This window comes from Carassius gibelio, chromosome B19, assembly GCF_023724105.1.
Source record: "Carassius gibelio isolate Cgi1373 ecotype wild population from Czech Republic chromosome B19, carGib1.2-hapl.c, whole genome shotgun sequence".
Classification (NCBI taxonomy): domain Eukaryota; kingdom Metazoa; phylum Chordata; class Actinopteri; order Cypriniformes; family Cyprinidae; genus Carassius; species Carassius gibelio.
In genome coordinates, this window is record NC_068414.1 from 32,217,534 (window position 1) to 32,242,736 (window position 25,203).

General features: G+C 35.7%; 2 protein-coding genes across 2 annotated transcripts; both read right to left on the bottom strand.

Annotated features, from left to right (window-relative positions):
• Positions 1-437: 437 nt before the first annotated feature.
• LOC127979663 (transcription factor 19-like) lies at positions 438-6,589 on the bottom strand. The gene is made up of 4 exons (XM_052585258.1): positions 6,422-6,589; positions 5,166-5,724; positions 3,525-4,461; positions 438-2,340 (listed from the first exon to the last, which is right to left on the bottom strand). The coding sequence occupies exons 2-4, from the start codon at positions 5,455-5,457 to the stop codon at positions 2,028-2,030; spliced, it is 1,542 nt and encodes a 513-aa protein (XP_052441218.1). The 5' UTR covers positions 5,458-5,724; positions 6,422-6,589; the 3' UTR covers positions 438-2,027.
• Positions 6,590-8,900: 2,311 nt separating this feature from the next.
• LOC127979254 (uncharacterized) lies at positions 8,901-24,814 on the bottom strand. Its single transcript, XM_052584576.1, has 9 exons — positions 24,490-24,814; positions 22,252-22,312; positions 21,341-21,361; positions 20,761-21,036; positions 19,851-20,153; positions 17,917-18,204; positions 17,632-17,810; positions 13,869-13,961; positions 8,901-13,217 (listed from the first exon to the last, which is right to left on the bottom strand). The coding sequence occupies exons 2-9, from the start codon at positions 22,295-22,297 to the stop codon at positions 12,804-12,806; spliced, it is 1,620 nt and encodes a 539-aa protein (XP_052440536.1). The 5' UTR covers positions 22,298-22,312; positions 24,490-24,814; the 3' UTR covers positions 8,901-12,803.
• Between the last annotated feature and the right edge of the window lie 389 nt (positions 24,815-25,203).

Here is a 25,203-nt window from a genome sequence, read left to right on the forward strand (position 1 = left end):
TACATAATATGCATCTTTGTAATTCATTAAGATCAAGACCTCAAAGTCAATTTTAAGAGGGTGATACTAGCTACTTTTTATGCCACTTAATTCTGTTAGATTGTAGTTAATAACCAAAAAAGTATATTACAGAATTGTAACATTTAAAAGAAAGAAAACTTTACATTTAAACATTTTGAAATCATGGAATTTCAAAGAACTGTTTAAAATGATAATAAATGTTAATGAACTATAACTGAATATATTAAATGCAGATGAATACATCGGCATGTTTTTGTTCAAATCATAGATCATGTAAGATTGAAAGTGAGAAATGCTTGACATACTATCGTATTGCTGTAATAGTACATTTATATTCACACAGTTCAGTTTTTTTCTGTTCCACAAGAACACGGCACTAATCAGAGGATACACTCCTCACAAACACACAGATCAGATTTAAATATAGAGTTCTTTATTCAGCCCTTGATTCCCAACAAGACACACATTGCGACAGGAGTCATTTGTCATTTCTAGAATATTGAGTTAAAGTGAAGACAGTGAAAGTATCTTTTAACATTCATACCACAGAGACTCGATTCTTACAGACAGATACCGCTACACAGGGTTAGTCCAGATCCCAAACAAAGCTGGAGTTAATCACAGGCCACATTACAACAAACAACTGACAATCACGTGTGTGTGTGTGTGTGTGTGTGCAAGCCACGTCACGCTTAGAGGAACAGTTCAACTGCTGAAAATGTCATCACCTTGATCTGAGATGTACATGAGTTTGTTTCTTCATGAGAACAGGTTTGAAAAAAGGTAGCATTACATCACTTGCTTATCCTCTGAAGTGAATGGGTGCCGTCAGAATGAGAGTCCAAACAGCTGATAAAAACATCACAAGTAATAGGAAGAAACAAATATAACATGTTTTAACTTATTCCAGCTAAAATACAAGTCATCATCTATTGAATTGTCTAAATTGTGGGAGAAAACTTCACAGATCAAGCACCATTTACAAGCAAAAATAGTTCAAAACTAATGTGTGGGTGGATTTTGATGTGAGCAGACAAAAGGAGATGGACTTTATCACTGGTGGAAACGTTATTATGGATTACGAACTGGTATTTTAGACAGAAGTGACAGTTTAAAGTTAATAATGGATTTGTTTTTCACAGACGAGCAGTGTTTCACTTCTCAAGTCATTATCTGATAGACTGGAGCGGAGTGGATTATTGTGATGTTTTTATCAACTGTTCGGACTCTCATTCTGACGGCACCCATTCACTGCAGAGCATCCATTTGGTGAACAAGTGATGAATTGCTGAATTTCTCCAAATCTCTTCTAATAAAGAAACAGCTCAAGGTTGAGTACATTTTCAGCAAACTTTCATTTTTGGTATGAACCCTTCCTTTAAAAAATGACCATAGAAATGTTTGGAGTGATTTAAGATTTAAGCTGTTATTAAATGTTCTGATTCTGAAAATACAAAAAAGCCAAGTAATGCCAATGAAACCCTTGAATAAGACAGAATATTATATAGATCCTTATTGCCCATTTGCAAACATACAGTATTCAATGATAACATATTATACACCAGCTAATATGTCGGCAAAGCATATTATATCTAGTTAACAAACCCAGCGAAAGCATCCTCGATATCTGGATCAAAGACTCAATTCATCCATTCTTCCAAAAATATAAACTCCCATTTTCATATTCATACTTATTTAGATTTTTCAGCATATTGAAGATTTCATTGTTGCGTATATTGAATACATATCTATCAGAGACAGTCAGAAAGCATCAGGTGTTATAATGGGATGCAGCATGTCTGGATGCTCCTGAAGCTGCTGTGCAAATCCATCACCCTCATTTCATCCAAATCAGTTCAAAGCAATTAGCACCACTGCAGAAAACATCTGAGGTTTGCACTCTAGATGCCAGGAAGCAACTTATCTGCATCTGATTGTGATATGAACAATGTTTGAGAGCATTTGGTTTACTAGAAGCTGTGCAGCAGAGGAAGCGGAGGCGGCGCTCAGTGGCAGCCGCAGTGGAAGTCTGCGCTGGGGTCGAGGAGCAGCGAGGCTCGGTTGTGGTTGTGTGGTAAACAGTCGAGGTGATACCAGGCGTCACAGTCGTCACACTGGATCCACTGCACAGTGTCCTGCTGCGGGAGATGACAGCGAGCCGCTGCACACGGCTCCACCCCCTGAGCCACCGCCACCTCTTCATCTTCAGAGGATGATGAGGAGGAGGAGGAGGAAGAGGAGCTGGAAGAGGATGATGAAGAGGGAGGCGGCAGGGAAGGCTGTGGCAGCGGGTGTTTTCTAGGCCTTCCACGTCGACGTCTGCAGAGGAAAATCATGCATTAATAAATGCAATTAAATAAAAATATACTATTGATTAGAAATCTGAATGACTTTATATCTATAAATTATATTTTCATACTTTTTAAAATTATAATATAATTGTTTTTGGATCTGGATTTTGGTTCTTTAAGAAAAAAGATTTATTTTTCTTTCCATTTATTATTCAGGCTTGGATGTAACAAATCCTCTGATTTTGTACTTTTATAAATCAGATTAATGCATAAAACATACTTCTGAACAGTATATTTATTTTTATTATATTATTTTTTTTTTTTGTAGAATATCTTTATTTTAGAAAGATTTTATTAATTTTCATAAATGGTCCAATTACAAATTCCCTGATATTAATTACAAAACTATATTCTTATTATAAGTCTTACTGGTTTTAAATTTAATATAAATATGTTTTTCTAATATGATTCATGTTTATTGTAGAATTCCCTGAAATTCCTTGATATTTTATATAATACAATTAATGATAAAAATATTAGAAATATTAATGACTTTAAATTTTTAAATATACATATAAATAAAATCTCACCCCGCCTACAAATAATCTTCATTATAGAATAAAGATCTTATAAGTTTCCATAAATCTTAAAATATATTTACTATTATAAATATGAATAACTTTAATGTTACATTTGTATTTCATTGTTTTTAAATACATTTACATTTCTATAAGATAAAAATTGCATCGACTACAATATATTTTTTCAGGCCTTGAAATCAAAAATTACCCTGATATTTCATTTTAATAAACGGAATAATGAGTTTGAAAAAAATATTAGTTAATCAGAAATATTAACTAGTTTTATAATATTTCTAATAGAATAAAGATTTTAGAATAAAGATTTAGTAGTAATAATTTCTATACATTTTCTAGGCCTGTAAATCACAAATTCCATTATAAACTGCTCAAAAAAATAAAGGGAACACTTAAACACACAATACAACCCACAAGTGTTTCCTTTATTTTTCTGAGCAGTATATTTCAAATTAATAAACAAAATTAATTAGATACTCCCTATTAGAAATATGAATGCCTATAATTTTCCAATATATTTCTTTATTTTAGAATAGTCATGTGGGCGTCAGATTGTTTTTATCCAGGTTCTTCAAGCCTGTGAGAATCTCTTCTGTAAGTATCAAGTATCACTCACCCAGTAGAGGTCTGAAAGCGAGAGATCACTCCCCTGGTCTTCTCGTTCTTGCTCATCCTCGCTGACGGAGAGGTCAGGTTATAATTCTCACCTCCCATCCTGAAGGTGGTGAACACGGGCGAGCTGTGAGCCCTCGGTCTCCGTCCAGGACCAGACAAGCAGGGCTTCTGCAGGCGGAGGGGCGACACACTGATGCCGTCACCTTTGGTGTGACTCGAGATGTTGAGGATGTGACTGAACTGCCGGTTGGAGGGCACACTGTAAATGCTGCTGCTGGAGTGTTTGCTCACGTCCATCTGTGACTGACAGCTCTGCTCCAGTTTGGGCAGAGGGGGCTGAAACACCTCTGACTCTGACTTGTAAAGCCGCCGTCTTTTCTTGGCTTGTCCCCTGCGTCCGTCCTCCAGGTCTCTGCGGCTCGAGGGATCGTCCGAGCTGTCGTCCTCCAGCAGAACCGTGTGGGCTGACTTGCGTCGGCTCTTTGAGGACAGCGGGACAGACTTGGATGAAATCTCTCCAGCGGCCTGGAAAGGAGGCGGAGTCGTGGGCGGAGCCAGAGCGGTGAACGCTGGCGTGTTTAAGGTGCTTGTATTCTGGTTCTTCTTGAAGGTCCAGCAGCTGCCGTTCATCTTGCTCAGGCTGCCGATGGAGTTGAGGATGACCGTGGCTCTGTTGATGGACAGCTTTGAGATCTCCAGAGCTGGGTCTGGTTTACGGTCCGAGCTCGTTCTGATCCGGTTCTTTATGTCCGATGAGAAGGAACCCGCTTTGGGCACAGTGATGGCGTCGAAGTCCAGCGGACGAACCCGTACTTTCTGGAAGAGGAAGTAGAACTCTGGACTCGCCCGTCCTGATTGGCCGCCGATGGTGAGCGTGTCACCATCTAAGATTTCCTTTAAGACCCCTTGTTGGAGACGCAAGTCATTTACCCACGTGCCTGAGGAAAAAATAAAAACTTTTAGAAGAGATTTTATATTCTACATTGGAGCTCGTAATAAAATAACCTACACTTGTCCCAGAATGCAACCGTGTCAGTCATGTTCACATAAAAATACTATTTAGGGTACAGAGTTAAAGCAAAATATACTTAAAAAAATAATAATAATTTCAGTATTAAATATTCAATTTAAATATATATATATATATATATATATATATATATATATATATATATATGTATGTGTGTGTGTGTGTAAATAAATCATCAATAAAATGGTTATCAATATCATATCAATATATCCATGTATAATATAAATATAGTTATTATAATATATAAATTAATTATTTTTCTGTATATTTTGAAATTACAATTAAGGTTTTTATTAAACTTAATGTTTGTATAAATATATAAATAAAAAACATCCATTATGTATGATTTAAAATTATATATAATTTTTTTGCAATTACACATCTATACATATATAATTATAAATACAGAGATGCAAGTTGATATATATATATACATATATATATGCGTGCGTGTGTGTGTAGATATGTGACCATTTATAATGACAATTTCAATGTATTTATATAAAAACACAAACTATACATAAATTATATGTATATGTGTGTGGGTATATATATATACATTTAATAGTTTCATATATATATATATGTATTATATATAAGTGCAACACACACCATAACTGCTGCGGTCCTTCACTTGCACTCTCCAGCTCTCTTCTCCAGAGCCATCAGTTTCTCTTTCCACATGGAGCTCTGCATGGACACGGGACACGATCATGGACTCCAGAGTGACGTCACACTGCTCCGTGTCCCGTCCCAAACGAAACACACACTGGGCCAGTGCGGGCCAGAAAGTGTACAGGTCACGGACGGAGTCTGACGACGCATTTCCCTGAGCGTTACTAGTGTTTGTGTCAGACAGTCCAATCCTCAACAGCTGAAAACACGGCTGGACACCTGAAGACATTTTGACATCCCACAAATAACTGTGCAGGAAAAACCTCAACACAGCTGGCAAACAGCAGCTCTCATATCACACGGAGATAAACATCCTCCGCTGAAGATCCTCCTCTCAGAAACACTTTCAAATATGACTCTTATAAAAGATTATTACGCCCAGAAAATAAAATATGACATGCTAAAAAATTATTAAAACTATAAAGATGCAGCAAAGGTGGATGAAATATTAAAAGTGCATATGTAGTGGCCAGTTGCTCGACTGCTGGTCTTCATTCTGGAAAACAGAACAGTACAGGCCTTTAATGCCATTACCAATATTAATGTTTTTATTGCAATTTATTTTATTTATTATAAATTACTATATAAGTGCATACTACAGTATATATAACTATATTAAAAATTTCAATATTAAAATATTTGAATATTATTACTCTATAATACAAAATATGATAAAAGAAATATATATATATATATATATATATATATATATATATATATATATATATATACACACACACACACACACGTTATATATGTATATATAACGTGTAACATGGTTTTACTCCAACAACACATACATATCTGTACATTGGCATTTAATAGCATGCCTTGATACCAAAATTAGAGAGTTGTGCATGGTCTATGCACCATCAATGCCTCTGATTCTGGTTTAACATTACTCAATGCATTTTAGCGTACAGACATCCTTCCGATTTGCTCATTTCTAGTTTAGAAACCTTTACAAAGCAGCTTCAAAAACTGCAAAGCGTTTAGAAGAAGCAGTATTAGTTTGTTGACGATATTTCGCTCGTCGCTGAAGGAAATGTTAGGCTCGTGCAGGCGGAGCAGTGATAGCTCGCGCACAGAAACACATTCACACAAAGCGAGCCGAGAACAGCTACTTTACAAACGCAACCATTTCATTTCGTCGAACATTTCGATGATAAAGCACTCACAAAAGCATGACATACCCAAAATATGAAGGTATATGTTTTGTAAAACGCTACGTAAGTCTTTTATTTGTGCTCCGCGGTAAATCTTATCGCCTCCTCTTCCCCAGGAAGTGCTTTGAAATTTGGCGCGCCAGGAGCAGGACGAGTTTCCTTGCGCGAAAATCAACGCCACTTCCGTCAGTGTTGTCAAGGAGACCGTCAATAGAGAATGACAACATTTAAAATTTAAAAAGATTGTAACCATATTCTCTTTTTTACATAATCGCTGCGTTTATTTAATAACCGTCACACGCTGTAATTATGAAATGTAATGATTATTAAATAAATAAATTGCATGATTATATAGCAATCACAAGGCATTAAATCAACCATAATTTATTGAAATTAATTTAAACATTTTTAAACGTTACCGTGTGTCATAGCATTCAGATTTGAATATATAACAAAAAACAAAGATAAATATTTCAAGAATATATTTTCTTTTTCTCTGTCTCTGATATACAGTATTGTTCAAAATAATAGCAGTACAATGTGACTAACCAGAATAATCAAGGTTTTTAGTATATTTTTTATTGCTACGTGGCAAACAAGTTACCAGTAGGTTCAGTAGATTGTCAGAAAACAAACAAGACCCAGCATTCATGATATGCACGCTCTTAAGGCTGTGCAATTGGGCAATTAGCTGAAAGGGGTGTGTTCAAAAAAATAGCAGTGTCTACCTTTGACTGTACAAACTCAAAACTATTTTGTACAAACATTTTTTTTTTTTCTGGGATTTAGCAATCCTGTGAATCACTAAACTAATATTTAGTTGTATGACCACAGTTTTTTAAAACTGCTTGACATCTGTGTGGCATGGAGTCAACCAACTTGTGGCACCTCTCAGCTGTTATTCCACTCCATGATTCTTTAACAACATTCCACAATTCATTCACATTTCTTGGTTTTGCTTCAGAAACAGCATTTTTGATATCACCCCACAAGTTCTCAACTGGATTAAGGTCTGGAGATTGGGCTGGCCACTCCATAACATTAATTTTGTTGGTTTGGAACCAAGACTTTGCCCGTTTACTAGTGTGTTTTGGCTCATTGTCTTGTTGAAACAACCATTTCAAGGGCATGTCCTCTTCAGCATAGGGCAACATGACCTCTTCAAGTATTTTAACATATGCAAACTGATCCATGATCCCTGGTATGCGATAAATAGGCCCAACACCATAGTAGGAGAAACATGCCCATATCATGATGCTTGCACCTCCATGCTTCACTGTCTTCACTGTGTACTGTGGCTTGAATTCAGAGTTTGGGGGTCGTCTCACAAACTGCCTGTGGCCCTTGGACCCAAAAAGAACAATTTTACTCTCATCAGTCCACAAAATGTCCCTCCATTTCTCTTTAGGCCAGTTGATGTGTTCTTTGGCAAATTGTAACCTCTTCTGCACATGCCTTTTTTTTAACAGAGGGACTTTGCGGGGGATTCTTGAAAATAGATTAGCTTCACACAGACGTCTTCTAACTGTCACAGTACTTACAGGTAACTCCAGACTGTCTTTGATCATCCTGGAGGTGATCATTGGCTGAGCCTTTGCCATTCTGGTTATTCTTCTATCCATTTTGATGGTTGTCTTCCGTTTTCTTCCACGTCTCTCTGGTTTTGCTCTCCATTTTAAGGCATTGGAGATCATTTTAGCTGAACAGCCTATCATTTTTTGCACCTCTTTATAGGTTTTCCCCTCTCTAATCAACTTTTTAATCAAAGTACGCTGTTCTTCTGAACAATGTCTTGAACGACCCATTTTCCTCAGCTTTCAAATGCATGTTCAACAAGTGTTGGCTTCATCCTTAAATAGGGGCCACCTGATTCACACCTGTTTCTTCACAAAATTGATGACCTCAGTGATTGAATGCCACACTGCTATTTTTTTGAACACACCCCTTTCAACTAATTCAACTAATTGCCCAATTGCACAGCCTTAAGAGCGTGCATATCATGAATGCTGGGTCTCATTTGTTTTCTGAGAATCTACTGAACCTACTGGTAACTTGTTTGCCACGTAGCAATAAAAAAATATACGAAAAACCTTGATTATTCTGGTTAGTCACATTGTACTGCTATTATTTTGAACAATACTGTATATATATCAGCATGTATGTTTAATGACAAGTTAAAAAACAAAAACATTTCATAAAAAGTAATCTACAAAGTATTTAAAATACATTATCTAAAATTAGCAAACTATAGATTTTTTCTTTATGTTAATAATTGTTTTCATCATGTAATCTGTAATCAGTAATGGACTGCAATTTGTAATCACTTGTATGTTGTTGTCTATTTTTATGTTTTGTTATAGCTGTAATATTTTTATGTGTTTAGCATTTAATAAATTAGGCTAGTAGCAATTAATATAATCAAAATTAATAATCTGGTTTAAAGTATTTCTGAATAGTAGTAATAATGCATCATTGAGAAAACAAGAAGACAAGAACACCAACCATGGGACTTTTAAAGCCAAATTTTTATTTATTTTCATCTTTCATTCAAGAGAGCAAATCAAAGTGGAACTAAAGTTGTGTTTGAAGTCAAACTATGAATCCACATGTAATACTAAATAAACAAAGCAGCTAAAAACAAGATCCTCTGCACCATTCTTTGTACATGACTGTGAAGTATTGTTAATATTCATGGTTTTATGAAAGTCTGTCACAATCTGGCAAACACAGCTGTGAGAGATGCTAGTCTGAACGAGGAAAAAACACTGTAACATTACAAAGCATGTTCACAATCACAACTTTTCAAAGCTGAATGCAGCAAGTCGACAAACCTGTCTCCTGAGAACTCTTGCATGTAACAAAAGATCAATTGAAGAATGAAATCAGCATAGATCGATGAAGAGAGCACACACTCCTGAGCTCGATTCATTATGTGATGCCAGCATCTGTGTAAACCGCTGATCAAACCTGAGCAGGATGGGCTTGTATTGCTATGGTTCCTGTACCACTGAAAAACATCTTTTAAGTCGATTTTCAGTGTGATAAGTGCATTGTCTTTTGCAGAATTATGATTTATCCAGCTCAGAACACTCAGGGTTTCAACACATTTATGAGGAATAAACTTTGTAAATCTGAATCACACTGAACTTTGAGTGGTGAATGCATTTGTTCAAGTATAAGCGAGCTAAAACTGTACATACAACTGACTGCAGACATGATTTCTGTCTTAATAAGAAACTGAAAAATGACATCCATTTCTTTTGAAAGAGCAGTTTTGATTTTGTTGTGCTCAGTTATGCCTGAGGATCGGAAATGTGTGCACTACTCAAAAACTGTTTTCTGTTCATGAATGTAAATTGCATAATCATAAATTTGACATCCATTTTTTTTTTTTTACCAAAACAAACCAATTTCGAAAAAGTTTCTATATTAGCTGCTAAAATGACACTGACATTAAGAATACTTCTCATCAGAGACAAAGTAATGCAATGCAATGAAACCTTATTTCTAACAGGCAACTTCTAGTTCAGCATGCTTTTGTAGCCTAATGCTTTTAGTTGCGTTTATAGTAGATCTATGACATCAGCGCATATATAAAGAGAGTATAATTAATAGATAGCAATAATATAGTGTCAGTGTAATATTTCTTGAGTTTTGCATTATCAAAATCATTCTCAAGTGCAAAGATTCAGTTAAAGCATGACAGTGCTAAAGCAGGGTTTCTGCAGGTTTCATGAAGGTACATTTAGGACTATAAATGTTAAGAATATGTAAGGATTTAATTGAAGGGATTAATCAGTATGTTCTTTAATGTCCAGGACACTTCCAATGAGTTGTTTTCACTTCAAGGTTTGAAAATACAATAGATTTTTTTTTTTTTGGAAATAACTTACTTTCAAACTGCGAAAAAAGTGCTTTTAATTTTTTTTTTCAGTGCAAATTTGTAAAGTGTCATAAATCAAGATGTTTACTTGAGATACATACGACAAGTCTTGTTTTCTGATATAAGGATCAAAATCAATGTATGCAATATTTAATGCCATAACTTTATGAATTTAAGATTTCGCCTCAGATTTAAAGCCTTATTTTGCAGAAAAGCAAATTCAAACCCATTTTTATGACCTGCAGAAACCCTATAAAGGTTTCTTGTTTATTATGTTATTCATTTCTTTAGAGACTGTCTTATTTGAAGAAAAATGCATGAGAATCCAGCAATCATTAGTTAGTACTGATCATTAACATGCAATACATCTATGTACAGAAGTGTATGTTTGTTGCACCTACCCTGTATGTGTGTGTGTGTTCGTGTGTGTGTGTGTGTGTGTGTGTGTGTGCATTAAGCCTCATTCATGAAACATGAGTAGAGCCAATTTGTGCAAATCAATCATAAGACCCTTCATACATACAGTGAACTGAGTATGAACTTTGAAGATAAGACTGCTCTCAGAAAAAACAGAAAAATCTGTCACTGGGGCAGTACCTTTTCAAAACGTACACTTTGCACTACTAAAGGTGCATATTGGTACCTTGTGAAAAAGGAGTTGCCTAGTGACAGATTTAGTAACTTTTTTTCTGAGAGAAATCTGTTTTGTTAATGCTTCATAAATTAGGCCCAATGCTTTCACATTAATATTGCTTCATAAGGCCAAATAACGGCATATTTAGTGATATGACATAGGAACAAACCTTAGTCAATAAAACAATTTCTGGAGTGAAGCAACGGGAGTTTAAAATAATGCTAGCTAGACAAGATTCTAGGGCTTGATCATGAAATATGTCAATAGATATCAATGCAATATAGAAAACTTTTTTTTTTTTTTTTTACTATTTATATAATGCTTTCAAATTTCAATCAGCTTATCCATGTTCTGAATGCAGTCACTAAAGGGTTAACTATACCCAAAAGGAGTTAATTTAAATCGTAATTTGAATATTCTATCTATTTTTTTTTTATTTTGGCAAACCACTCTATTAACATCAGCTACAATTTAATTAACATCTTTTGCAAGGATTTTGTCTCAATTGTGCTTTTTTTTGACACCTTGTGTCTTTTTTTTACATTTTCCATCTTTGCATCCTTCACACATCAAAACATGAGGTAGCAATTTCACTAACAGGCTAAACCACGCCCCTGATGTAAGACTCCACCCACCATCTACAGCTCATTTTAATATTGCATCATACTCTCCTCACACCTCATTTACCTGCATAAAGGAGTAGCATTAACCTTAAAATCAAGTGCTGTGAGAACATTACAAGAGAACTATACACGCTTAAAAATAAAGCTGATTTCTGCAAGTTTCATAGAAGAACCATTCAGCTTTGTTTAATAAACTTTCAGTGATTAGTTGTTAATAGAACCCTTTTTCTTAGTCTAATACAGATTATAATAGTCTGAAGAATCTTTTTTTTCACTATAATCAAATCATATTAGATATTATGAATATGGATATTGAATTTTCGTGAACTCAGCACCCCCCAGACCCCACTTAGTTGCAAATAATTCCTCATGAATAAATGTCAATGAGCGCATTTCTGCAAGCTAAAACCTGCTATGAAATATATTCAAATGAGTATGAATAAAGGATCGCATCAGAAGCGCTAGAAAAGAGATCACTGGAAAGGCCCAGGCTGTGGAGACACTCCAGCAGAATCAGCATCTATAACTGCTGAGACAAGCCGTTCCTTCAGAGGGGTTCCTCTGAGCCAGAGCCGAAACCCTTCACCACAGCTGATCCTGTTTACAGTGGTAAGCCACCGTATCGGACACCTGTCATCCATGCGGACCTGATTCATCAAGGTGTTTAGTTTACCATTGGCAAGGATCATCAGTAAAGCACTTCAAAGCTGGTGGTGACTGCAGATGGTCAAGAGCGCTGGGAAAACATGTTTGATCTTGGGATGAATCCTACTTTGATTTGACAAATGAAGAAATTCTCAAAATCTGGCATTTTGTAGATGCAACCTGCTTCAGATGTTGCTTGACGCTTCCTTGGAGTTTCAGGCAGTTTGACTCTCTGGTGAAAGTTCTAGTTCTAGTTGCATTGCTTGGTAAAATAAAAAAAGTATTAAGTCTTACACGTGTGTTTTCGTCTTCACATGCACTACATGGTCACTCTAATATAGCACTTGGCTTCATACTAATCCTCAGTAATTCAAAAGCATGCATAGTGCAGGACTGATTCGGTTCTTCAATTTATTTATTTTTTTTGTGTGAGTTTTGTTGTCTTCTCTTAGATTTGTTCTTTTTTTCTTATCGGATCAGGATTTTTGCTTAATCGAAATACCATTTGTTATGCCACAGATCAATCCAAGCGAGATGAAGTGTCATTTTAGACGTCAAACGGTGAGATGTAGTGAACGAAACGTGGTCACACCTGTCAGTGTGACTCAATTTTCTTTGAAACGCTCAGGTTGTGGTTCCATTACTCAGATCCAGAGCTTTCTCAGAATTCGGTGAAGGATCTTTGCTCGTCTTCGCATCCAAATCATCCGCTTTGGTCGTTTCTTCAGGTGTGGTCACGCCAATTAAGTCGCCATCTATCTGAGGCGCAGATTTGGGTTGGACGAGGGGGCTGGCGCTAAGAAGGGAATCAGGGGTGCGAGTGGCACTGTGGTCGCCCTCAGAGATGGCCGGCGGGACGCCAGCGAGAGTTTCGGACTCCAGCAGAAGCTTCTGAGAGGCCAGATAGTCGGGGAGATCTGTGTCACTGTCCAGAGGAAGTGCAGACGAGTTGAACTCCACGCCTGAGTCGTTCATCTCCGAGAAGTTCTTCTCAGACTGGAGGGTCTGGTACTGACCTGGTTTTGATACCTCCAGACCCTAAGAGTTAAATATAAACCAATAATTGTAAGATGATTACTTAAATAATAAATGCTAAAAAATAAAAAAAATAAAAAATCTAAACAAAAAACAATCAATGAAAATGAAATCATATAATTTGCTCATCTTTATGTTTTTACAAGCAGCATAGCGATTCTTACATTTTTAACAAACCTTTAAATATTTCAAATGTCGTGAATAAAAATAACAGCATATGGGTTTGTTATTTTAGTATTATTTATATACTATTATATCTTTTATTATTGTTTTGCATCATCTTTTATTTGTATATATTCAGTTATTATATTCGTTTTAATTTAAAAAAAGAAATTGTGCTTTTGTCATTTTAATAACTTCTTGTTAAATATTACTTGGTTTAATTTAATTTATCTCAGTTTTAGTTTTTATTTCCAGTCAGCAAATTTTTAATTCAACTTTAAGGCAATATTTCTTGTTTTCATTTAATTTTCATTTAAGTCCATTTTCTAATATTTATATATATTTTTAGCTTAAACAAAATGTTTAAATGTTTTTTTTTTTTTTTTATAACCTTGATTTGCAAGGATACAATGACAATGATCATTTTCGAACTATCCCTTTAATATCATGTTAACGGCAAACCAGCTTCAAAGGAAAAACTAAATGTCCTACTTTGATCTCAACTTCTGTGCTCTCTGTGTTGTTCTCCCATGTGGACTGTAAAGTGGGTTCCTCTGAAAATCTAGTATAAACCTCATGTACCACCTGAAAAACATCATTTCACATGTGAATTAGCATTCTGTGCTGAGGATGGGCTCACAAAAATCATATCAAGGGCTTTTTCATACCAGACCATGTGGTTTGAACCAGAGTCCATTTGACAAGTTTGGTTTGTCGTGTGTGAAAACACATGAACGGTTTTACTTGAAACTGGGAAAATTGAAGTGAACTTCTTTTGATAGTAGAGTGAATTGTGAAAATTCTCTCAATATGAAAAAAGTGGCCTGATTTATCGGCATTCATCTTATAATGCATCAGTCATTTTGCATCAGTATTTTACATTCTTTGCTTCTCTTGCTATGACACGATGCATGTAACATTAAAATCTGCTAGTGAAAATCAAAGGAACTAAAATATGACAGGAACAAATGAGGAGAATATTGCTTTCCATTAAAGCTCCTTCTGCTTCTGAGCTGTTATAACGCCAGCAGCAGACATATAATGCAAACTTATCACAGTTTGGAGACAATTTAATAATGCAATGTTGAAATGCTGTACGAAATGAACTCAGGTTCAGACCAACCAATCAAACCGAGTGTGAAAACAGCCTGAGAAATAATCAGCAGATCCAGAATAAATATTCTGCACATGGACTGTACTGTACTGTACTATATACTGTAACATTGTGAAAACTGGATGATGCATTGAACAAAATATCTGAATGATTCTGATGAAGTCGGCATATTGTTGTTTGTTTAAAACACAAAAGCGCTGCTCATCAGTGTCTGTGTTTCGCCCTTCACAGTGTCACAAAACATATACAGTAACAGCATATTGTTAAACCCACCTTTGAGAGTAAACACAATAAGGTTACAGACAAACACACAGACAACATGAATTTCACTGGGTTGGCAAATGATTAATTGCTAGAATCTAGTGGCTATATTCAGAATAGCATACTAGCATACTACTTTAACTAGTGTTTTGTATAGTGTACAGTGCATTTTCACAGTATACTAGAAAACACAGGCATGAAATTTGATATTAGTAGCCTAATGTTGACTTTGTGACTAATGAGGAATTAAATGAATGCATTAAAAGCCTAATGTTTCTACAAACAGTATTGAAATTAAACAGGCAACACAGCATGAGAGCTGACAGAATACAACACCTTTCAATTGTGAGAGGAGCAGCACAAAAGTCAGCAGATCATGATCGGGTTACACATAATGCATCTTAAGTGTGTAAAATATTAATAGAGTTAACTGAACACCGTAAAGGAATCAATCTAGTCGCACTCAGAATAACTGAACACTTGAAATAGTTGAGCTTATAAATAAACACATGTAAGATGCAGATAAATGTTCAAATTTAAGTAGTACGTGAAATAATCTATTATTTTTGGTTTCACCTAGTCTAAGTGTCATTTTTAGCAACAAATAAATACACAGATACATACATAGTAAATTTGTAATCAAGCGTTTACGTTCTTGTTGAACAAAAATAATCCTATTGCACTATAACGGTTATACAGGGATTAAATGCAGTATAGAAATAACAACAGCAACATCATCAGGTGAAGGGATGTAATGATTAACTATGAACCGGTTGAAAATCAATTAAAATATGTGACGATTCAAAATGGTTGAGATGCTAAACAAATCAGGATTCAGTTAGAGGTTGGCGTTTATATGAACGTATTTCTGAGGGGAACTTGCTGTCTTTAGAAAAGTTTAGATGGTATTTTTTTTCATCTTGTCTCTGTATAATGCATATTAAAGTTGATAAGTGCAGCACTGCTTTGTTTACAGCGGGAACCAAGGAAGTGCTTTAAGCGCCACCTGCTGGCAGAGAGTGAATCTGCGTCTCGTTCAGCTCGTCTGCTATTTCTGTTTCATGCTGATATTGTTTTATGTATAGTTTCACGAAACTGAAGTCAAACCATTCTGTTTATACTTCAAATTTCAAAATTATACAATCTAATTTAGATTAAAAACTGCTCATGTCGCATGTATTCAGCCTCTTTGTTTGGATCATGAATAAAATTCAGTGGTGCCTTACTTTGTTTATATGAAGAGATTTTTTATATTTGTGTTATTTATTTGATTGGGCTGGTTTTAAAATTTCAGTTTAGTTTTGTTATTTACATTTATGTTATATTAAAATTTTGTCGTTTAGCAGACGCTTTTATCCAAAGTGATTTACAAATGAGGACCAAAGAAGCAATCAAAACCAACAAAAGAGCAAAAATGTATTTTATATATATATATATATATATATATATATATATATGCATAATATGTAGTACGCTATTATTCCATTCTGAACATAACCTTGTAATTATTTTGTCTAACTCACAAAGCTAAACATTAAAATGTGAAAGACAAACCATTGTTAATTACATGACAAGAATTATTCTAAATAATTCTGTATATGCAGAATATCATTAAAATAGAAACATTATTAACACATAAGTGACTCTATTAAACACTGCCAACCATATTTACACATTCACAGAGCAGCATATAAACAGCACACATATACACACATACACATAGATTCATATTTACCTCTCCATACAGATTGTATATGTGCATGTGTGTTTAAGCACAGCAAAAGCTTTAACACACAGGTGTATGTACCTTTATACCTATTTATGTTAAGAGTTCAATCAGTGCAATACACCTGAAGTTACCCATCTCAGGAGGTCTGAGAGGAAAATGAAGGGAGTCATGGACAGATACACAGTCATTAAGAGTGACAGAAGGAGTCTGGGACCCCTGCTGCGCCAACACAACACCAATACAGATTCATCAGCTTAGCACTACAAGAAAATACCACAGCAGAACACAAAGCTCTCTCACCCAGCAGGAACTCCGTCAGACGATCCTTTAGGAGGGAGAAATGCAACGCTGATGAACTGTTAAACTAACCACCACGAAACCTCTTTTAAATAAATGTGTTCTGGTGAAACTCACTGAATACACTTTCAATCTCACTTTACACTCCGACACAAACAGCCAGATTATATGTGACCCTGACCATAAAACCAGTCTAAAGTGATAAGTATTCTGAAATTGAGATAATAATTCAATAAATAAGCTTTCCATTAATCTATGGTTTATTAGGATCGGACAAAATTTGTTCGAGATACAACTATTTGAAAATCTGGAATCTGAGGGTGGAAAAAAATCTAAATCCTGAGAAAATTGCCTTTGAATTTATTCAAATGAATTCTTAGCAATGCATATTACTAATCAAAAATTAAGTTTAGATGTATTTACGGCAGGAAATGTTAAAAATATCTTCATGGAACATGATCTTTACTTAATATTCTAAAGATTTTTGGCATAAAAGAAAAATCGATAATTTTGACCCACACAATGTTTTTTTGGCTATTGCTTAAAATATACCCCAGTGACTTAAGACTGTTTTTTTACTCCAGGGTCACATACTTGTATTGACTGGTGGGTGATAACAGGTAACTGGAAAAAGACTGGATTGCTTTGCTGTTTGAAAAGGGATGGATTTGCAAAACAAAAGGGGACGAAGGCATGAAAGCTGAGGCTACAACAACATGATACAAACCGTTTTGTCTGATAAAAGTAAAAAGCGGGTAAAACCTACAATTTTTGAACTGTAGCGTATTTCACAACCTTCACTGCATATGCTATATTACACTTCTCTGGTGTCAGAAGTCAGGAGATTGTTTTACCTGTCTGAACGCCTCTCCGTCGCCCTTGCCAGCCTGTTGGGCGATTAGGGTGATCTTACGTGCTCTCTCCGCCCGACGGTGAACCTTGATCAGACAGGACAGCAGACACACCAACAGCAGGAACGCCAGCAGAGACAGCAAGGAGATGATCGCCACGTTGAGCTGTGGCAGCTTATAGGCTGTTATGAGAGAACAGAGGATCATGGGTGCACAGAGCTCAGAGTGAAAGTTATTAAAGCCTGATCCAAACTCAATCAACAGTAGCATCTCAAATTCTCTACTCACGCTGCACGTGAAGGTAGACGTCAGCTATGCGGAAGCCGGAAGACTCCATCACACGAAAGACACCCATGTCACCGACTTTGACCTTCTTCAGGTAGAACATGGATCCTTCCACAGACGCTCGACCATCCAGAACAGAGTCGGCAGGTGCCGTCAGCTCCCCCTGGTCCATGATGAGTCGTTCCTTGTGGTCAGTGTCTGGGATGTAGACCATTTTGACTTTGGTGTGGTCCACGTGAAGCTTGATCTTCAAGGTTTCACCATACTTCAGGTTCTCAAAGATCTGGTGGTCTGTGATATGGAAAGAAAAGGTTATATACTTTTTGTTTTGTTTTTGCCAATTCCTTGTATTATTTTGTGAAACGTCATTGGGTTCTAGAAAAGGCATTATAAAAATCAAACATATTATTATTATTATTATTATTGAACGTTGAATTAATGCACAAAATTGCTATGTACCTGCAAACCACCAACAGTAATAATAATGATTTAGAATACTTGGCAAAATTGACGGATCAGATTTTTATTTATATTTTTAATAATATTAATAACAATACATAATTACATAATGTTGCTCTATTATTGTGTAATATATATTATATAAACACAATTTAATATTATATATATATATATATATATACAATTTATAAGTAATATCATATACAGCTAATATATAAAAATATATTGAGAATATTATATATTATATAAATGTTTACACTTGCACCAACAAAAAGCCAACAGTAATACTAATAAATTATAATACTTGACAGAATCATACATATTAATATATTGTTAATAACATTAATATAATATAACATTATTAATAATTATTAATTAATTAATTAATTAATTAATATAATTTTATATAATATAATATAATATGTGTTTTTTTTATTACTATTGGTAATAATAAGTATTAATTAAGCACTGGCATTTTTTTTTACTACTTTTTAGAATTTTTTAATAATCCAAAAAAAAATTGCTATCAAAAGACTTATGGTTTAACCAGCTGATGTTTTACTTTAATTGTAAGACTCAAGAATCTGTTCTTTTCATTTTGTTATAGAGTTGATTTTGGATTTATCCTGCCAAAATATCACATAAAATTGAGGTTTTCACTTTATATAGTCATATGGTTTTTTTTCTGTATAAGTGGATGGTTCTTGGTCAGAATAAGCTGCGATGTGAACCACAATTATTACTGATAGTCTAAAGTCTGACTATGTGTAGATCATGTATCCTATTTTGTGAGCCTTTATTCTCTGTCTTCCCTTCGTTACTTCTTCTTCCACTTCCCTTTTTGTGCTTTTATACTATTTTAGGACTGCGACACATTAGTCACTAGTGATGTACTCCACCTCTAGCTAATAGCTTTAGTATGAGTATGACATGTGACGGAGCATGTGATTTGTTGAATGTCGTGAACGAATACGCCCTTCACTGAAAGAGTTTGCTTTCATATTTAGCATACAGATCATAACTCCACTTTTAATCCCGATTTATGAATGTGAATATATAATATATGAACGGTTTGACAAAACAATTTAAATGTTAATAATGCAAGAAAACCTCGTGCTTTGTTCATCTGAACAACTTAATTAGACTTTATTTATTGAATGCGATTTTGCACACATTTTAAAAAAGCCAAATCAGTTTTTGTCACAAGTGAATACGTTCGTTGACTCAAGACATAACACATCATACACTCTTTTTCTCCACCTGCTGGCATATTTTGTGTAATATGAAGAAATGGTCCCTGAGCGAATCACTGAACAAATCAGTGAACGAATCATTTTGGTGAACGAACCGAAAATGAACTAATCTCTTGAAAGAATCTAAATTTCCGCCACTTTTAGTCACATAAGGCTTTGTCTTCTATCAAATACTGAAACAGTCACCTCACTTAATGTACTCAAAAACACTGAATTGTTTTTTACCTTTCACATTAAGGCAGGCTCTCAATCGGACTTTTTCATCACTGTCCACAACTGTGTAGCTGCCCTCATCGGCTCCTGTCACCACAAGGAGCTTGACCCTCTTCTCGTCCACGGTGAGGCGGTCCTGGTACTCTTGCGTGGGGATGCCGGTCTGGTTGAGAAGCAGCACAGGTGGTCCCTCAGTGGTCTGGTTAACTGGAGTGTGAGCTCCAGGCCTGAACTCAAGGGTGTATGGACCAATGGAAGGGTTGATCGGGATGTGATACACCCCTCCATATTTCACCACAGTCTCCAGTGCACAGTCTAGGAGGAAAAAAGATTAGAAACACATCAAAGCTAGAGTCATCTAGCTGAATTATAAAATTAAACCTCTTTTCAAACAACCGCTGCTAACTGTGCTGCTTCTATGACTTCACACTTAAAAACAAAAGAATATTAATCATTCTGAATAAATCAATCAGGATTCCTTTACATAAATAAATAGATGTGATACTTTTTCAGGATTCTTTGATACATCTGTTACATTTATTTGATAGAGAAATCATTTATAATATGTCTGTACTGTCAATCTTGATCAATTTAATGTGTAATTGCTGAAGTACGTGTAACTGTCTTTGATCACAGGAATAAATTATTTACAATATATTCAAATAGAACACAGTTTTACATTTCAGTAATATTTCACTGATCCAATTAATGCTGCTTTGCTGAAACCTAAGAGACTTCCTACAAAAACATAAAAAAAATCTTAATTAGTTTTAATTGATAGATGGATTCTTAACATGTACTGACCATAATAGCTGTTCATCCTTTTAGAAAGCCTTTTGCTGAGTGAATTGTATCCTGTCGTCAGTCTATAATGAGATAATGAACTGAGCAAGTATTCATATAGTGGTGTTGTAACTCATACCTCTAACTATGAGAATGATGCGCCTGACATCAGCTGGGGCTGCAGAGTTCTTCACCACGTATGTGCCCTCATCCTCCTCGCCCACATCCTCCAGGATCAAATGGCTGATGGGTACGTTCAGTTTAGCTCTGGAGTCCAGAATTTTCCCGTCTCGCAGGAGAACCCGCTCTGACAGCGGATCCAGCCTTGGCTTGAACAACACCTCAGTTGTGTCTAAAGCCGGCACTGGAATATGAACATCCTCCCCAAAGAAAGTAGTGCGGTGCTCATCTTTAGCTGCAGAGTGAGGAAAAAGATCTGTTATAAGTGGGAGACTGAAAAACATACATTTGAAAAAAATATATATATAAAAAACTTTTAAGTGAACAGTTTTTAAAAGAATTTGTGTATGTGTGTGTGTGTGTGTGTGTGTGTGTAGAACATTTTAAAAATCCAATATGCTTTTCACTATAAAGAACCATTTAGAAAATGGAAAAGTTCCGTGGTTTTAAAGGTTCTAAATAGAACTACAGATGCCAATCGAGATTCTTTAATGTTTCTAATAATGTACAAATTATTATAATAATTTAAGAAACAGTACCTTTAATGGTTGAAGACCAAACTGTAAAAAACAATAAAACAGGTAAATACAAGTACAATAAAGGCAAACAAAACAATATATCTAGGTGTTGTGTTCATTAATACAGGCTACAATACACATAAATACAATAAACTGAAGTTAAACAACACATATCCCTCTGAGTGACTCTTATTGAAATTATTCACTTCTTGAAATCTCTGTGGCTGACAAAATGATGTGAGAAGAAAAGTATATTTTTATTATCTTTTCCAATCAGTGATGCAGCATTGGTTTAATTAATTTGAGTTTTATAATATTATATCATATCAAAATGATCTGTAAAAGTAAATGCTATTCAACAACATATACTGCTCAGAATGCCACTGGCAATATGAGAATTTGTTTTTGCTCAAGTGACAGATCAAATTTAGCTTGTCTATATGACTGCTGCAAAATTGCAAAGGATTTGCCCTTATAGCTCTACAGCTGAATCCCCTTTGGACTTTGGAATCAGCAGTTTTAAAGGATGAAGAACAATAAAAAGGAGACAAATCTCTCTATTTTTATTTAGATGTACAGTATACATACTCGAACACAACAGAGCATTTCCTGCTTGATCTGAATACACAGACCCTAAAAATATATGCATTTTTGCTGACAACAACAAAAAAACACCTAAGAGTTTATAGTGAATAAGTTTTATCGGGTGCAAGAGTTTTCCTTCTCTGCAGCACTAACAATATAAAAGGACTATTAGGAATGCTGCCATCTCAAACTGCCAACTGTGCACTTTAAGTACAACATCTTAAGATAAATGATGCTGAAAATGTAACCCTTGTGAAATTAAGCAATTAAGAAATCTATGCAAATGAAAAGCTATGTCTGCTATATGTTAAACCAACGTTACAGAAATGTGTTTTTCTAACAGTTACCTGAGCACAGGAGGGTGCTAATGACCGCCACACACGTGATGCCCATTTTAGCTAAGGATGTCTGTGCCAAGAAACAAATGCAAGTGTGAACAGTAAAACACAACATGAACAATCAAAACTCCTATCTGGGAAGACATATGAAGAAATAACACTTGACAGCAACTTACATGACACATAAAATACACAATTTATTAATATGTTCAACGCATTAGAATGATGGTCTGCATTTAAATTGAATTCAAATTTGATGAATTCATAACCTAAAAGACTTGAAAGAGTAAAATAGGATAGTTATCTAACTGAAAGCCTAATCTTGAATCATTAATGCCAAATGAATCCTCCCATGCACATGAAACGAGACCAAATATTGCTTTAATGTCAAGCTGTACAGCAGCCTGACAGTCTGATGTCTCTACAGATACAGTAGATCTGACAAAGAGAGGTGATTGGATGTCTGTAATGGACACTAACCATAATACCATGACATCCAGTTTCTGGCACAAGGGCTTGCCCAGACCATGCAGGCTGAAGGCAGCTGACCCTGCCATTTCTGCCAAAACCCCAAGAAATTTAGAGCTCAAATCTGTCTCTCTCACTTCCTCATGAGGATTAAGCATTATCTTTTACAGACATCTCAACTGACAGGTTGAGGCCAACATTTTTCTAACATAAAAGTGTACACCATACACTGTCATTGGAGGTAACTAGAAAGTTTATTTTTTTGTTATTGCATTTATTGTGGCAAAATCCTTCAAGAGAGGGAGAGAGAACGAGAGAGAGACAATCTGCTTTGTTCTAGTCCTTTGCCAAAGCCTCGTAGCCTATTGAATCAAACCTCTGAGCCTCAGCGTGAAAAACAGAAATGCATCTGCTCCACTTCCACTTTATTTACATTCGCTTTCATAACACAGCATATTTATTAATAAATCGGTTTCGTTTATAAATGCACTTGAAATGAAAGCATGCCGATTTATTATCTAAAACAGCGTAAGATTAAGATTAGGTATAAAAAATAATGAAATAAGTGTGGGACATTAGGTCTAAAAAAAATAATGAAATAAAGTGGGATTATGTGAGGCTAATTGAGTGGATGTCTGTTCATAGCGCTCGGATGTTAAATCGCTGACTCAGATGATGAATCACAATGACACTAATTAACCAACCAATTAATCCATCTTTCATAAAACATTGCGTCTGTATAAAGACGAAATTCGCTGTCTTGTCGAGAATTATAGGGTTAACATCATATATCGGCGGTTTTCAGTCGTGCGGGAGCGTTGCGCTAGCCGCCTTTTCTTTCCATATTAACCCTCTGATGCGACAAGGGTGTGTCGCATTGCTCTGCTGGAACTGTCCCACCGAGAAGACCCCGAGGACCCAATTAAACCCCAAATCAATTTGGATTCATATCTATACACATTACCATGCATTCGCGTTTTCCTTTTCTTACGCCCACAGAAGCAGGTTATGTAAGTTAGCCGAGAGCACGCATGAGAAAAACGCGACGACTGGAGCCTGTTTATTTAACGAGATAATGAACAGACGTTCAAAAACCGTGATGAAAACGGTCTGTCGGTTCTGTTATGTAAAGAACTGATGCGTCGCGAAACATTGTGGTTATATGGGCTACAGTACAGAGCTCAGCGGCGTGGTGTTAATAAAGTCACGAGCGTGCACCAGCCATAGAAAACATGTCATGGGTGAACAGTATTTTATGTCCCATTCAGAAGGAAGCATCAATCGCCAATGAACTATGAATCAATATTTTCTCATGTTACCAACACGGACCCTTCATCTGCACTGAAAGACCACGCTACATTCATTCTGTATGGAATCTGCTCTAATACAGCGAGCTAAATAAGCAATAGAAATGAACACTTGCATGTCCATATAAATCTAAAGCATGCGTTTAAATAGCCTACAGTTGTCTAACAATTGTCCCAAATGGTTTTTACCTCTCACAGGCTACAATTATGCATTAATTATAAAGAGGCTATTAAAATTTGAAAGATGTCCCGACGCGAACTGTTTCTTGCCTCACATTAACACATTATCAAGAAACGCCCTAAATCATCTGGTAATAAACTAATCATAAAGCCTAGTATCTGAGAATAAAGTTAAAATGCGGTAAACGACAAACTGGATCATTTAACCCTATTATTTATGTTGTCTTGTGAAAAAGCATCCAGTAAAAAAAAAAAAAAAACTCAAAATCTTACAAAGAAGTGCTGTAATTACCTCTGTATGTGGAATCCGAATCAGCAAAAGGATTGACACGCTAAATAAAAGAAATATGGTTTAAAAGGATGTCTTTGTTCTTCCTCCTATTTACCAACCCTTCTTCATCGCCCCCAATCTGCCAAAGAAAGACACTTCTGTTTTACAAATCGGCGTTATCTGGAAGGCTTCGGCTGATTTCGTTTTAAAGATACTTTAAGATCGGCTTTGCTCGGACGCTGTCGTTAATTTCCGGATGATTTCTCTCACGATATGTTATGAAGAGCAGTCGCGTTTAGCCTATATAGAGCCTATTTAGCTGTACAAATCTGTGTAGCTCTTTGCAAAAACAGGAAAAAAAATACTGTTAACCCCATGGCCGCGGGAAGTGGGGGTGCTGCAGCACCCCCTAGTGACGAGAGGGAGATAAAAAAAAATGTAGGCCTATTGAAGTATTTTGCACAATTTATAAATTCCTTATGAATATTTTAGAAAATGATTTTGACACACGCAGTCTATTACGTATATTTTGGATTTTAATTTCATATTTTGAGGCCTAATCAACACAGGTTCGGAAGTTACGTTGTCAACGTCTGGCAGGCAGGTTTGGTCGCCGAGTAACGAGGTTTCCCGCTCGTTCCACGCAGAATACATCCATCTTTATATAATACAGCGCACCTCGACATTTGGACACCTGTAACCAGGGCACCCCGCCTGCATGTAGCTCAGGTAAGA